The sequence below is a fragment of the Bos indicus x Bos taurus genome, chromosome 10 (assembly GCF_003369695.1).
Source record: "Bos indicus x Bos taurus breed Angus x Brahman F1 hybrid chromosome 10, Bos_hybrid_MaternalHap_v2.0, whole genome shotgun sequence".
Lineage (NCBI taxonomy): Eukaryota > Metazoa > Chordata > Mammalia > Artiodactyla > Bovidae > Bos > Bos indicus x Bos taurus.
In genome coordinates this window covers 33,897,439-33,912,821 of record NC_040085.1, presented here as the reverse complement: position 1 = coordinate 33,912,821, position 15,383 = coordinate 33,897,439, and the positions used below count along the sequence as shown (strand labels likewise).

At 37.2% G+C, this 15,383-nt stretch overlaps 1 protein-coding gene across 1 annotated transcript in view; it reads left to right on the top strand.

Moving 5' to 3' along the window:
* The window catches only part of MDGA2 (MAM domain containing glycosylphosphatidylinositol anchor 2), a 914,699-nt gene that overhangs the window by 759,214 nt on the left and 140,102 nt on the right, over window positions 1–15,383 (top strand). The window contains exon 9 of the mRNA XM_027553676.1: window positions 6,552–6,821. Within this exon, the coding sequence (XP_027409477.1) occupies window positions 6,552–6,821 (270 nt within the window). The remainder of the gene's footprint in view (window positions 1–6,551; window positions 6,822–15,383) is intronic.

Here is a 15,383-nt window from a genome sequence, read left to right as displayed (position 1 = left end):
AAGATGATGCTGTGAAAGTGCTGCTCTCAATATGCCAGCAACTTTGGAAAAACTCAGCAGTGGCCACAGGACTGGAAAAGGTCAGTTTTCATTCCAATCCCAAAGAAAGGCAATGTCAAGGAATTCTCAAACTACTGCACAATTACACTCATCTCACATGCTAGTAAAGTAATGCTCAAAATTCTCCAAGCCAGGCTTCAACAATACGTGAACCGTGAACTTCCAGATGTTCAAGCTGGTTTTAGAAAAGGCAGAGGAACCAGAGATCAAATTGCCAACATCTTCTGGATCATCAAAAAAGCAAGAGAGTTCCAGAAAAACATCTATTTCTGCTTTATGGATGATGCCAAAAGACTTTGACTGTGTGGATCACAATAAACTGTGGAAAATTCTGAAAGAGATGGGAATACCAGACCACCTGACCTGCCTCTTGAGAAACCTGTATGCAGGTCAGGAAGCAAAAGTTAGAACTGGACATGGAACAACAGACTGGTTCCAAATAGGAAAAGGAGTATGTCAAGGCTGTATATGTCACCTTGCTTATTTAACTTATATTCAGAGTACATCATGAGAAACACTGGGCTGGATGAAGCACAAGCTGGAATCAAGATTGCTGGGGAAAATATCAACCTCAGATATGCAGATGACATCACCCTTATGGCAGAAAGTGAGGAAGAACTAAAGAACCTCTTGATGAAAGTGAAAGAGGAGAGTGAAAGAGGTGGCTTAAAGCTCAACATTCAGAAACTAAGATCATGGCATCCAGTCCCATCACTTCATGGGAAATAGATGGGGAAACAGTGGAAACAGTGTCAGACTTTATTTTCTGGGGCTCCAAAATCACTGCAGATGGTGACCGCAGCCATAAAATTAAAAGACGCTTACTCCTTGGAAGGAAAGTTATAACCAACCTAGACAGCATATTAAAAAGCAGAGACATTACTTTGCCAACAAAGGTCCATCTAGTCAAGGCTATGGTTTTTCCAGTGGTCATGTATGGATGTGAGAGTTGGACTATAAATAAAGCTGAGCGCCAAAGAATTGATGCTTCTCAACTGTGGTGTTGGAGAAGACTCTTGAGAGTCCCTTGGACTGCAAGGAGATTCAACCAGTCCATCCTGAAGGTGATCAGTCCCAAGTGTTCATAGGACAGACTGATGTTGAAGCTGAAACTTCAATACTTTGGCCACTTGCTGCAAAGAACTGACTCATTTGAAAAGCCCCTTATGTTGAGAAAGTTTTGAACATGGGAGAGGAAAGGGACGACAGAGGATGAGATGGTTGGATGGCATCACCAATCAATGGACGTGAGTTTGGGTAAACTCTGGGAGTTGGTGATAGACAGGGAGGCCTGGCATGCTGCAGTCCATGGGGTTGCAAAGAGTCAGACATGACTGTTACTGAACTGACCTGAACTGAACCAAAGTATAAATGGATGGGGAAAACATAATATGTAAATATCAACTGAATGAATGCCAAAGTAACTTTATATAAATAGAAGACAGAGTTTTAAATGGTAAGATATTAATAAAGATAAAAGATTATATTTCACGATGATAAAAGCTTCAAATAATCAATAACAAAAAGCAGTTTTAAATTTGTATGTAGAATATTTGTAAACTTGTATGTAGCATCATTTGTACTAACATCAAATATGTAAAGCAAAAAGGAAACAGAGTTACAAGAAGAAAAATTTTTAAAGCTACATCCATTTAGAAGTGTTTGACACTTCTAAGTTAATCCAAGCAGAATAAATGGGTGGGGGAAAAAAAAAACCACAGAAAATGTAACAACTGTACGAGTGATATGGATGGAATTGTTATCAGACTTAACCCAATAGATTCTCATCACATCCCAAACAACAGACTACTGTCCTTTGCAAGCACACACAGGACAATAATTAAAAATATACTTGACAATAAAACATTTTTAGCAAATTTCAAAAATTTGAAAACATACGAATTTTTTTCTCTTAATATGATTCATTTAAGCACAAAAACAGGGAGAAAATAAAACATAAGTATATGTTCGTAAAGGGGGGCTTCCCAGGTGGTGCTAGTGGTAAAGAACCCACCTGCCAATGCAGGAGACAAGCGAAACGGGTTCGATCTCTGGGTCTGAAAGATCCCCTGGAGGAGAAAATGGCAAACCACTCCAGTATTCTTGCCCAAAGACCCCCATGGACAGAGGAGCCTGGCTGGTTAGAGTCCACTGGGGTCACACAAAGTCAGACATGGCTGATCAACTGAGCACACATATGTTTGAAAATAAAGAAGCACTTGCCTATCAATGCAAAGAAATAGAGGAAAACAATAAAATGGGAAAGACTAGAGATCTCTTCGAGAAAATTAGAGATACCAAGGAAACATTTCATGCAAAGATGGGCTCTATAAAGGACAGAAATGGTATGGACCTAACAGAAGCAGAAGATATTAAGAAGAGCCAGCAAGAATACACACCAGAACTATACAAAAAAGATCTTCACCACCCAGATAATCACAATGATGTGATCACTCACCTAGAGCCAGACATCCTGGAATGTGAAGTCAAGTGGGCCTTAGGAAGCATCACTACGAATAAAGCTAGTGGAGATAATGGAATTCCAGTTGAGCTATTTCAAATTCTGAAAGACGATGCTGTGAAAGGGCTGCACTCAATACACCAGCAACTTTGGAAAACTCAGCAGTGGCCACAGGACTGGAAAAGGTCAGTTTTCATTCCAACCCCAAAGAAAGGCAATGCCAAGGAATTCTCAAACTACTGCACAATTGCACTCATCTCACACACTAGCAAAGTAATGCTTAAAATTCTTCAAGCCAGGCTTCAGCAATACGTGAACCGTGAACTTACAGATATCCAAGTTGGTTTTAGAAAAGGCAGAGGAAACAGAGATCAAATTGCCAACATCCTCTGGATCATCAAAAAAGCAAGAGAGTTCCAGAAAAACATCTATTTCTGCTTTATTGACTATGCCAAAGCCTTTGACTGTGTGGATCACAATAAACTGTGGAAATTTCTGAAAAAGATGGGAATACTAGACCACCTGACCTGCCTCTTGAGAAACCTGTATGCAGATCAGGAAGCAATGGTTAGAACTGGACATGGAACAACAGACTGGTTCCAAATAGGAAAAGGAGTATGTCAAGGCTGTATATTTTCACCCTGCTTATTTAACTTATATGCAGAGTATATCATGAGAAATGCTGGGCTGGATGAAGCACAAGCTGGAATCAAGATTGCCAGGAGAAATATTGATAACCTCATTTATGCAGTTGACACCACCCTTATGGCAGAAAGTGAAGAACTAAAGAGCCTCTTGATGAAAGTGAAAGAGGAGAATGAAAGAGTTGCCTTAAAGCTCAACATTCAGAAAACTAAGATCATGGCATCCAGTCCCATCACTTCATGGGAAATAGATGGGGAAACAGTGGAAACAGTGGCTGATTTTATTTTGGGGGGCTCCAAAATCACTACAGATGGTGACTGCAGCCATGAAACTAAAAGATGCTTACTCCTTGGAAGGAAAGTTATGACCAACATAGACAGCACATTAAAAAGCACAGATACTACTTTGCCAACAAAGGTCCATCTAGTCAAGGCTATGGTTTTTCAGTGGTCATGTATGGATGTGAGAGTTGGACTATAAAGAAAGCTGAGCTCCGAAGAATTGATGCTTTTGAACTGTGGTGTTGGAGAAGACTCTTGAGATTCCCTTGGACTGCAAGGAGATACAACCAGTCCATCCTAAAGGAGATCAGTCCTGGGTGTTCATTGGAAGGACTGATCCTGAAGCTGAAACTGCAGTCCTTTGGCCACCTAATGCAAAGAGCCGACTCATTTGAAAAGACCCTGATGCTGGGAAAGATTGAGGGCAGGAGGAGAAGGGGACGACAGAGGATGAGATAGTTGGATGGCAACACCAACTTGATGGACATGGATTTGGGTGGACTCTGGGAGTTGGTGATAGACAGGGAGGCCTGGCGTGCTGCAGTTCATGGGGTCGCAAAAAGCTGGACATGAGTGAGCAACTGAACTGAACTGAACTACCTATTAGGTATCTCTACTGTGTGACTAATACGTGCACAAATCTGACATGTCTATCAAGTTCCAAACTACCTTTCCTTTTTTCCCTGTCTTCATCTCATCCCCGTCATTGTCTAAGGCATCATTTATGGTCTCATGATACTGCTTTAGTTCAAGTCTTCTCTTTGAGTTTCTTCTCTTTGAGGTTCACGCTCCTCCTATCTGCCACACTTTTTTTTCTAAAAGATTGGTTTACTCATATGAAGCTTTCATTTAAAACTTTTTAAAGGCCTTAAATACCAAGGATAAAATTCAAACTCTGTAACATGATGTTCAAGGATCCTTGACAATCTCTGCTTTTTTTTTTTTAATTTTTATTTCCTCCCAAAGTCTCATGCACCTTTTGTACATTAGTTATACTATTATAACTTATACTTCCCTGAACACTCCCTGCTCCCTGTCTCCTCCCTACCTTTGTACCTACTTATCCTCTTACCTGGAATGTTCTTTCCTGTTGTTTACCCACGTGACAATTTCCTACATATCCTGATAGATACAGTCAGGTATTACATTCCTTGCCTGATTAGTCCTTATGGTGTTATTCACTTCTTCACTTTCTACCACAGAATATTTTTTCCTTCCAATTTTTAAATTAGCTATTTAAATCTTTATCTATTGTATTAAGGCGTAAACTACATGCAGGGAGGATTTTTTCTTGTTCATTTTTTCTCCTCTTAGCATTTATATAAGAAAGACTCAAAAGTTAAACTTATTAATAAAATTAAAATTGATGTGGTAGCTTAAACATATTTATTGAAAGAAGCAAGAAGGGTCAGTCAGTAGACTGGTTGTGAGAAAGGAGAGCAATGCTATAAAAAGTAGATGGAATAACAGGTAAAGAATATCAAATGGCACATTTGGTGTGATAGTCCTAAAACCTGTTAGCACCTTCAAGGAAGGGTTTTCTGGGTAGAGCTGTACAGCATTGATATTGCGCAACTCAGGAGGGTGTCATACACATCTAGGATGTGGTTGTGTTGCGTGGAGCAGTCCTGACTGCAGAAAACCCTGATTGGTCGTACCTGATTTCCTTGATTAAATGAATCATGTCATTAGATCCCAGAAAATAAGTATTATTTGCTATGACCATTGGGAGTCATCATTAAGTAAAGGCCTATATTTTGCCTAACCTAAATGATGGGAGAAGTGTGTCACACCTTTTGGAAATCTTCCCATCAAAAACAAAAAGATTAGGTACCTAATGTAGTAAGTTCTAATTATACAGAAAAAAAAATTCCCAATTAAGCCAAATAAATGAACCATTGCAGTGGGTTGAAATCCATATCCACTTGTAACATAATTTTCTGTTTGCTTAAGGCTTACACATGAATATTATAAATTGCTGTCACATTCTTTCTGACCAAATAATTTAGAAAATAAATTTATATACTTGTGTTACCCATATTGTTAAATACTTGGTATCCAGAATCCTAAGGACTGAGCTTCATATGCGATAATTAGAATTTGCTTACATGAACTAATGGCTTCATCTGCTGCAGAATTTCATGCTAGTGTGGATACTCTGTTTTTATACCTAGAACATCATTTGGTTGCTAACAGTATAAACCAGAGCTTCCCTGGTGACTCAGACAGTAGAGAATCTACTTGAAATGCAGGAGACCTGGGTTCAGCCACTGGGTCAGTAAGATCCCCTGGAGAAGGGAATCACAACCCACTCCAGTATTCTTTCCTGGAGAATTCCATGGAAAGAGGAGCCTGGTGGGCTATAGTCCATGGGGTTGCAAAGAGTCAGACATGACTGAGTGACTAAGCACAACACACTATAAACCAAACACACAGATCACAGTTTTTTCTGGGAAGCAGCTAGAAAGAAAGAAAGAAAAAAAAAAAAAAAGCTCTTCTAGATTCACCTGAGGCTTCCCAGGTCTCTCAGTGGTAAAGAACCTGCCTGCCAGTGCAGAAGATACAGGAGAACTTGGTTCAATACCTGGGTCTGGAAGATCCCCTGAAGGGGGACATGGCAACCTGTTGCAGTATTCTTGCTGGGAAAATCCCGTGAACAGAGGATCCTGGAAGATGACAGTCCATGATGTCACAAAGAGTCAGACATGACTGAGAGACTAATCACAGACACACATACCTGCAAATGCTATTTTAAGGCAATTAATCCTATTCACTGCCCACTCTCAGGAATTATGTTTTCCTACCCAGGCTCTGGAGAAGGAAATGGCAACCCACTCCCGTACTCTCGCCTGGAAAATCCCATGGACAGAGGAGCGCGATAGGCTACAGTCCATGGGGTTGCAAAGAGTCGGACACAACTGAGCGACTTCACTTTCACTTTCACCCAAGCCAAAATCTCCTAACCTAAATATGTTCTCCACCTACCTGATAATAGCCCTTTCCTTTGGCTAGATATATTCTTGAAAATAGCTTCTCACAGTAAGAGTAGCCACTGGCTTATTGCAGATCACCCGTTTTATCTGTTATAATATCTCTTTCTACAGATCCTCCTGCTGTGGAACCAGCATTTCTGGAAATCCGGCAAGGACAAGACCGAAGTGTCACTATGAGCTGCAGGGTCCTAAGAGCCTATCCAATACGGGTGCTGACCTATGAGTGGCGCTTGGGCAACAAATTATTGCGGACGGGACAGTTTGACTCTCAAGAATACACAGAATACCCAGTGAAGAGTCTTTCCAATGAAAACTATGGGGTTTATAATTGTAGCATCATAAATGAAGCTGGAGCAGGGAGATGCAGCTTTCTTGTTACAGGTAAGGTGCTGAATATTTTGCTTTTTTTTTTTTTTTAGATCATAGGAGCTTAGGCTCTTGTCAGTGTAAGAATGAAAGCATTTTGCAAATCCATGGAGCATATTATGAACAGCTTGCCTGTTCTATTTAGAGTGTCTACTCATTTATTTTCAAGGCAAGTCATTTTAGTAGTTAAGATAGTTTATGTGCCTATAAAATAGGACAGAAGCTTATGTGAATTTGAATAGATTTGGTGATGAGGTTGGTTATTTTGAGTATCACAGTAATAAAGTGACAAATCTTAACCAGCTTTTTTTTTTTTTAGATCAAATTTCAAATATTAACACATATTTTTTCTGCAAGTCTAAAAGCTCTTGCAATCCATTATCTGTGCTGGTTTTAAGAGTGCTTTCTTTTTCTTGTTTATTTATTAACTCAATGTGTGGTGAATGTACATTTTGTCATTGGCTTACAATAGGATCACAGATATTCAAAGGGAAATCAATATAATTGTATTTGGTATATAATGAATTGAGAAAATTACCACTTTTGATGTCATTATATTTTACTGTATTTAAAGAGATAGTAAATCTGTGTTAAATTATATATATTTATTTAAATTATTTTTGTAATCTAAATCTCTTATTTTTGAGCTAGGGTTTAGGCATATCTTAAAAGAATATACTCCTTTTCATTATTATTTTGTCCTAGATAAAGTTTGTTGTAACAGTTATAGTGTTTATGCTACTAAAAGAAGAAACTGGATATTATATGTTATCTATAAAGCAATCACAAAAATTATGATTAAAATGTTTCAAACAATTAAATCTTGTTCATTGGTAATATAAATTCTTATTAATAAGTTCTTACTCATAAGAGAATTCTCTAATATGGATTGCCTTGGGACATTTAACTTCCTGAAATAGGATATTAGGTATTAATAGGTAAAATATAATTGACTAACCAAAGAATATGAAGACATCCTCTCCACTGGATCTTACCACCTCTTGGTTTTGCAATCTCTTTTTATTAACATTCAGTTGAACTTAAGGCTTTTCTACTATAATTCTTCAAGTGAACTGTTAAAATTAAAAAATCCCTAGGACTGATACTTACATGATGATCTAATTTTTATCCCTAGGAATATTTAAAAGGGTAAGAGAATGTAATGTATTACTCTAGGGGTAATTTAAATGGCATGATATACTTTCATTCCATATATATATATATATATATATATATATATTATTTCCAAAGAAATAAGACTCTTTCAAAAGCAATTATTTTTCACATATTGGTACAAATGGAGTACTTTACTTTCTTTCATTATCCCTCCAAAATAAAAATACCTTATAAAATTAACTAAACTTTCTCCAATTCTTTCAGCTTTATACACATTCTGCTTTTCTTTGGTGACACTGTTTTCTAACTTGGACTATATTAGATTATGCTCCTCTGTAAGATTTTGATTTGTTCTTTATTATATGATCCAAATCCTATTTCTTGAGCTAGAAGACAAGCTGAGACTGGAAGAAACACTAGCTCCATTCTCCCATCCCAGATTCATGGAGTGCAGTAAGTAGATTTCAATAGCTGCAGAAAGGGATAAACCTGTTGTGGATTGCCCCATGGAGGGAGAGAAAATAACCCCAGGCATTAATTTATTTCCAGTGTGCATTTTTCAGTCTTCGGGTCAGCTTCATTTTTTTCAAGATCTCCACATAAAATCTAACAAAGTTTTGAAGAAGAGAAAAGGAAATTATTGAATCCCAAATACAGTATAATTCCAGAAAATACATAAAGAAATTAATGTATCCATATAATCAGACATCTGGAAGAAACTTTGAAAGGCCTTTTACTTTTTCTACTAAAACATAGCATAATTAGTAATACTACGAATTAGTATATAATATAGAATTAGTAGCAATTCCCCACAATTCAAAACTCTTTGAAGCTATGCAGAAGAGAACTAGGAAATATAATATATGCGAGGCTGCATATATTCATTATGCGTGTGTTCTTTACCCAAAAAACTGATCATTGAAGACAATTCTCTTTCCTTCCTTGAGGCCCAAATTAACTAAGAAACATTTAAAATTTCATCGTTAAAACTATTTTACCAAATTTAAGAACACACTTCCACTTGCTTGCCGTGAATATCATGTAGTCACCTGAAAGTGGATTTGGTCTGACTGTACATCAAAATGTATAAAGCTGAACACAAAGGCAATGGCAGCCGCATGTCTATATTTATTTTAGCTCCTGGGAAAGCTCAAAAGTTCGGGCCTGTTGTCTTCATATATATCATGAGTATGTGATATGTGTCAGTGTTCAGTGGTAGAGAGGAGGGTTTTGTTTACTGAGAAGTCAGGCAGGGTGTGAGAATATTTCCCTAGAAAGGAAAACAAGAAAGTAAGCAAAGGTATTTTAGGAACAATGACCAGCCTAGCTTGTAATCCACCATCTATGTTAGGAAATATTAACTATAATATTACAAAGTACTGTGTAGTTCATTTATTTTCTAGTATTGTTATACTGAAGTTAAGCCTGGTGTTTATTTGTTTGTTTCTGTGGTTTAAGCCTTTGTGATCTATAGCAATAATGCAAACACCATTTTATCATATTTTTCTATTATAGAATTTTTACAAGTTCTAAAAATAAATGTGGAATTTTAATTTATTAGAGTAAATCCACTTTTATGTGAAATTCTAAGTATATATGTATAAATACATAGACATAAGTATTTTTATATTAATAAATAGTTCTGTACTATTCAGCATGTCACTCCACTGGAGCATGGATTTCACTTTCTCACAGGTCCAAATGCTCCAAATTAACATTTAGAAAAAATGTTTTTAAATACTCCAAAATATGTAGGCACATTCATTATATTATAGATATGAGTGAATAACATGCTAGGTTAGATCCTGGCATACAGCTTGATCCAGAAAAGAAAACCAGGAAATCTGGGATGATGAAACAGATGGCCAAGATGAATGATTAGATGGAAGGACTCTTACTGACTATCATTTCTTTATTAGGAAAAAATGAGGGTAAAAGGATAGTTCAAGGTGAAAATATGCAGTGGCCTGAATAGTGTCCCGTGTGTGTGCTCAGTTGCTTCAATTGTATCAGACTCTTTGCGACCAATGGACTGTAGCCCACCTGGCTCCTCTATCTGTGGGATTCTCCAGGCAAGAATACTACAATGGGTTACCATGCCTTCCTCCATGGGATCTTCCTGACCCAGGAATTGAACCCATGTCTCTTATGTCTCCTGGATTGCCAGGCGGGTTCTTTACCACTAGTGCCAGCTAGGAAGCCCAAATAGTGTCCCTCAAGAAGGTAAATCTATGTCCTAGTCCCTAAAACCTGTGAATATCATTTTACATGGTAATACATGATTAATTTAAGGATTTTGACACAAGCAGCTTTTCCTGGATGGTTGATGTTGGCCTTAAATGCAATAATGTGTACCTTATACGTAAGGCAGAGGGAATTTTGAGAGAGGAGAAGGCAATGTGAGTACAGAGGCAGGGATGCAGTTAAACCAGTGTTTCGATAAACTCCTTTCTTTAAAATGTTTCAAGTTAAATAGAACTGCTTTGCCAGATATCCTCAACTCTGATACCCTACGCAGGCTAAACCCCTGCACAATAGGCATAGCAACTTCTCACAGCTCAGAAAAGTTATAAACAGTGGTTGCTTTTACCTCCTAAAGAGCTAACTGAAACAAGGCTATAACTGCTAAAGCCTGGGAGGAAAAGCACCTTGGGAAGTTGCATCGCCCCCTGCATCTGTCACTGATGTTGGTTTAAGCTATACATTGGTAAAGACCCCTAAGGGATGCTTCAAGATTGAAATGTTATGCCCATTATATAATAAAGTGAAGATAAGAGGTCTGCAGCAGCTTGATTACACAGGATAACAGATGAGAGAGAATCTGTTGGCAGATTCTGTTGAAATGCCCAGGTTTAATGAAGATGCACTTTGACTTCCTTGAATATGAAAAAATAGGCTATCTGAATTAAAATGCATAGCAACCCACTCCAGTATTCTTGCCTGGGACATCCCATGAATAAAGGAGACTGACAGGCTACAGTTCATGGGTTTGCAAAGAGTCGGACATAACTTAGTAACTAAACAATAATGACAGCAATTGATTTATAAAATTTTAAATTACCTATGCCTTTAAAATTATTTAGTGATTGAGATGGTAGTTCTAAACTATCCCATAAGCATAATTTTTTCTTTTAACAAATTTGTTTCTGACAATATGTATCTATTGAAATTTTATGGATGTTAGTAAATTAAGACTTAAAAGCAGATTGGACAAGGATATGAATCGAATTTTTCTGTTTACTTCTTTTAATTAGTTACTTGAATAAAATGTGGAAGCTTTCATGTGACAGTATATATATGGGTACTTATTAAACTATATTTTAAGTCAGTTAAAGTAAAAGCAGAATAACATGGTTGTCAATTATAGCCCAGGAGCAAAAACAGAATGTCTTTATAACTTCCAGAGGGTATATATACACAGTTACATATGCTGAAACTTGTGAATCATTTAAGATTGCATCAATGAAAACAGTTTTAAATTCTATTAAATGAAAAATACTAAAACAGTGGTATATTTTTCAACAGGTAACATTAGGTATACTATTAAAAATTTTTATTGCATAACTACAAATTATAATTCAGCATGAAACAACCATTATTTTCCCTTTGCTACTGATTTTCTTTGCAATCTGACAAATATTTAAGTTATTTACTATGTACCTACTGACTGTCAGGTACTAGATTATACCAGAAGTAAAACAATAAATATCCTCTTCTCAAAATCTTTCCCCTAGCATGTATATTTCTGAGTCTTGTCATTTTTGTATTTGCACAGTACTCTGCAGCCACCATTTTCTTTTTAACCCTATTTCTCCTGTAAGCCTTATATTCTCTTATCTAAGATATTATGTCCTTTATATATATTTTAACTGCTAGCTGAATTTTTAATCTTTATCTCTTTCAATCTATTTTCTATACTACTGGGCTTTATTTTTCCAGAAAATAGATCTTATTCTTAGTGATAAATGTTTGTGGCTTATAGGTGAAATGCAAACTCATTTTCATGGATCTTTAAACCATTCATTAATATCCTAAAAAAAGCTTATCATTTCTCCTTCAATGCTATCAATTACTTTAAACTCCAGTCAAACTAGATTCTGCTGCCATCTCTTAAGTTACATAATTTCAGGACTCTGTCCCTTTGTTCACATGATACTTTATTCTAAAATACTAGCTCTTTGTGTATTCCTCTACTAGAGTTGTGATGACTTTTGTTTGTACCTTTACAAGGATTATATTGACCTTTGCTCTTCAGCCAAATACAGAAATGTAGGCTGTAATAATATATTATTTTACAATTTACAAATAAATTATATATGTTAATATTTACTGAGTATCTGAAAGTATCTGTAAAACTGAGTATGGCATCACCAACCAAATGGACATGAACTTGAGCAAACTCCAGGAGATAGTAAAGGACAGAGGAGGCTGGTGTGCCGCAGTCCTTGAGGTCACAAAGAGTCAAACTTAGGGACTGAACAATGAAACCATGATTTAAACAGAATAGAAAATTACTTCATTCAGGTTAAAACCTTGAAGTATTATTTCAGAAACTAATGTAGTAGCTCTGTCCCACAAAGTCCTCAGGGGTCCAGGTTTCTTCCATCTTTCTTTTTTTTTTTTTTTTTTTAATTAATTTTATTTTATTTTTAAACTTTACATAATTGTATTAGTTTTGCCAAATATCAAAATGAATCCACCACAGGTATACATGTGTTCCCCATCCTGAACCCTCCTCCCTCCTCCCTCCCCATACCATCCCTCTGGGTCGTCCCAGTGCACCAGCCCCAAGCATCCAGCATCGTGCATTGAACCTGGACTGGCATCTCGTTTCATACATGATATTTTACATGTTTCAATGCCATTCTCCCAAATCTTCCCACCCTCTCCCTCTCCCACAGAGTCCATAAGACTGTTCTATACATCAGTGTCTCTTTTGCTGTCTCGTATACAGGGTTATCGTTACCATCTTCCTAAATTCCATATATATGCATTAGTATACTGTATTGGTGTTTTTCCTTCTGGCTTACTTCACTCTGTATAATAGGCTCCAGTTTCATCCACCTCATTAGAACTGATTCAAATGTATTCTTTTTAATGGCTGAGTAATACTCCATTGTGTATATGTACCACCGCTTTCTTGTCCATTCATCTGCTGATGGACATCTAGGTTGCTTCCATGTCCTGGCTATTATAAACAGTGCTGCGATGAACATTGGGGTACACGTGTCTCTTTCCCTTCTGGTTTCCTCAGTGTGTATGCCCAGCAGTGGGATTGCTGGATCATAAGGCAGTTCTATTTCCAGTTTTTTAAGGAATCTCCACACTGTTCTCCATAGTGGCTGTACTAGTTTGCATTCCCACCAACAGTGTAAGAGGGTTCCCTTTTCTCCACACCCTCTCCAGCATTTATTATTTGTAGACTTTTGGACCGCAGCCATTCTGACTGGTGTGAATCAACACACAGAAATCCCTTGCATTCCTATACACTAATAATGAGAAAACAGAGAAATTAAGGAAACAATTCCATTCACTATTGCAACGAAAAGAATAAAATACTTAGGAATATATCTACCTAAAGAAACTAAAGACCTATATATAGAAAACTATAAAACACTGGTGAAAGAAATCAGAGAGGACACTAATAGATGGAGAAATATACCATGTTTATGGATTGGAAGAATCAATATTGTGAAAATGAGTATACTACCCAAAGCAATTTATAGATTCAATGCAATCCCTATCAAGCTACCAACAGTATTCTTCACAGAGCTAGAACAAATAATTTCACAATTTGTATGGAAATACAAAAAACCTCGAATAGCCAAAGCAATCTTGAGAAAGAAAAATGGAACTGGAGGAATCAACCTACCTGACTTCAGGCTCTACTACAAAGCCACAGTTATCAAGACAGTATGGTACTGGCACAAAGACAGAAATATAGATCAATGGAACAAAATAGAAAGCCCAGAGATAAATCCACGCACCTATGGACACCTTATCTTTGACAAAGGAGGCAGGAATATACAATGGATTAAAGACAATCTCTTTAACAAGTGGTGCTGGGAAATCTGGTCAACCACTTGTAAAAGAATGAAACTAGAACACTTTCTAACACCATATACAAAAATAAACTCAAAATGGATTAAAGATCTCAACGTAAGATCAGAAACTATAAAACTCCTAGAGAACATAGGCAAAACACTCTCTGACATACATCACAGCAGGATCCTCTATGACCCACCTCCCAGAATATTGGAAATAAAAGGAAAAATAAACAAATGGGACCTAATTAAACTTAAAAGCTTCTTCCATCTTTCTAATTGACCATCACCCGTAGATGGCACATCTCATAGCTTTAACAGCTACTTAAGTAGCTACATCTTCTACTAGCATCTTCTAGCATGTAGAATATGCCTCTACATCTCAGCATATTCCTTTTTTCTTTCCCCCTCTTTTTAGTGATGCTACCCAGTAGTGGTTTTTTTTTTTTTTTTTTTTTTTTATTATATTTATCTTTTCTGCTTACATCTCATTGTTCAGTTGCTCAGTCATGTTTGACTCTTTGTGACCCATTGACTGTAGCCCACGAGGCTCCTCTGTGCATGGGATTCTCCAAGCAAGAATACTGGAATGGATTGCCATTTTCTTCTCCATTGCATCTCATTCAGTTCAGTTCAGTTCAGTAGCTCAGTCGTGTCTGACTCTTTGCAACCCACGAACTGTAGCACGCTGGGCCTCTCTGTCCATCACCAACTCCTGGAGTCCACCCAAACCCATGTCCATCAAGTTGGTGATGCCATCCAACCATCTCATCCTCTGTCGTCCACTTCTCCTCCTGCCTTCAATCTTTCCCAGCATCAGGGTCTTTTCCAATGAGTCAGCTCTTCCCATGAGGTGGCCAAAGGATTGGAGTTTCAGCTTCAACATCAGTCCTTCCAGTGAACACCCAGGACTGATCTCCTTTAGGATGGACTGGTTGGATCTCCTTGCAGTCCAAGGGACTCTCAAGAGTCTTCTCCAACACCACAGTTCAAAAGCATCAATTCTTCGGAGCTCAGCTTTCTTTATAGTCCAACTCTCACATCCATACAGGACCACTGGAAAAACCATAGTCTTGACTAGACAGATCTTTGTTGGCAAAGTAATTTCTCTGTTTTTTAATATGCTGTCTAGGTTGGTCAGAAAAATAAAGTCAGCTACTGTTTCCCCATCTATTTGCCATGAAGTGATGGGACTGTATGCCATGATCTTAGTTTTCTGAATGTTGAGCTTTAAGCCAACTTTTTCACTTTCCTCTTTCACTTTCATCAAGAGGCTCTTTAGTTCTTCACTCATTGGAGGCAACTTAATCATAGTGTGATAACTGCTATAAAAACTGTGGGTATAGATTTTATTCTAGGAAGATTAGGTAACACACACACACATATACATGATATATATATATATATTTTTAATTTG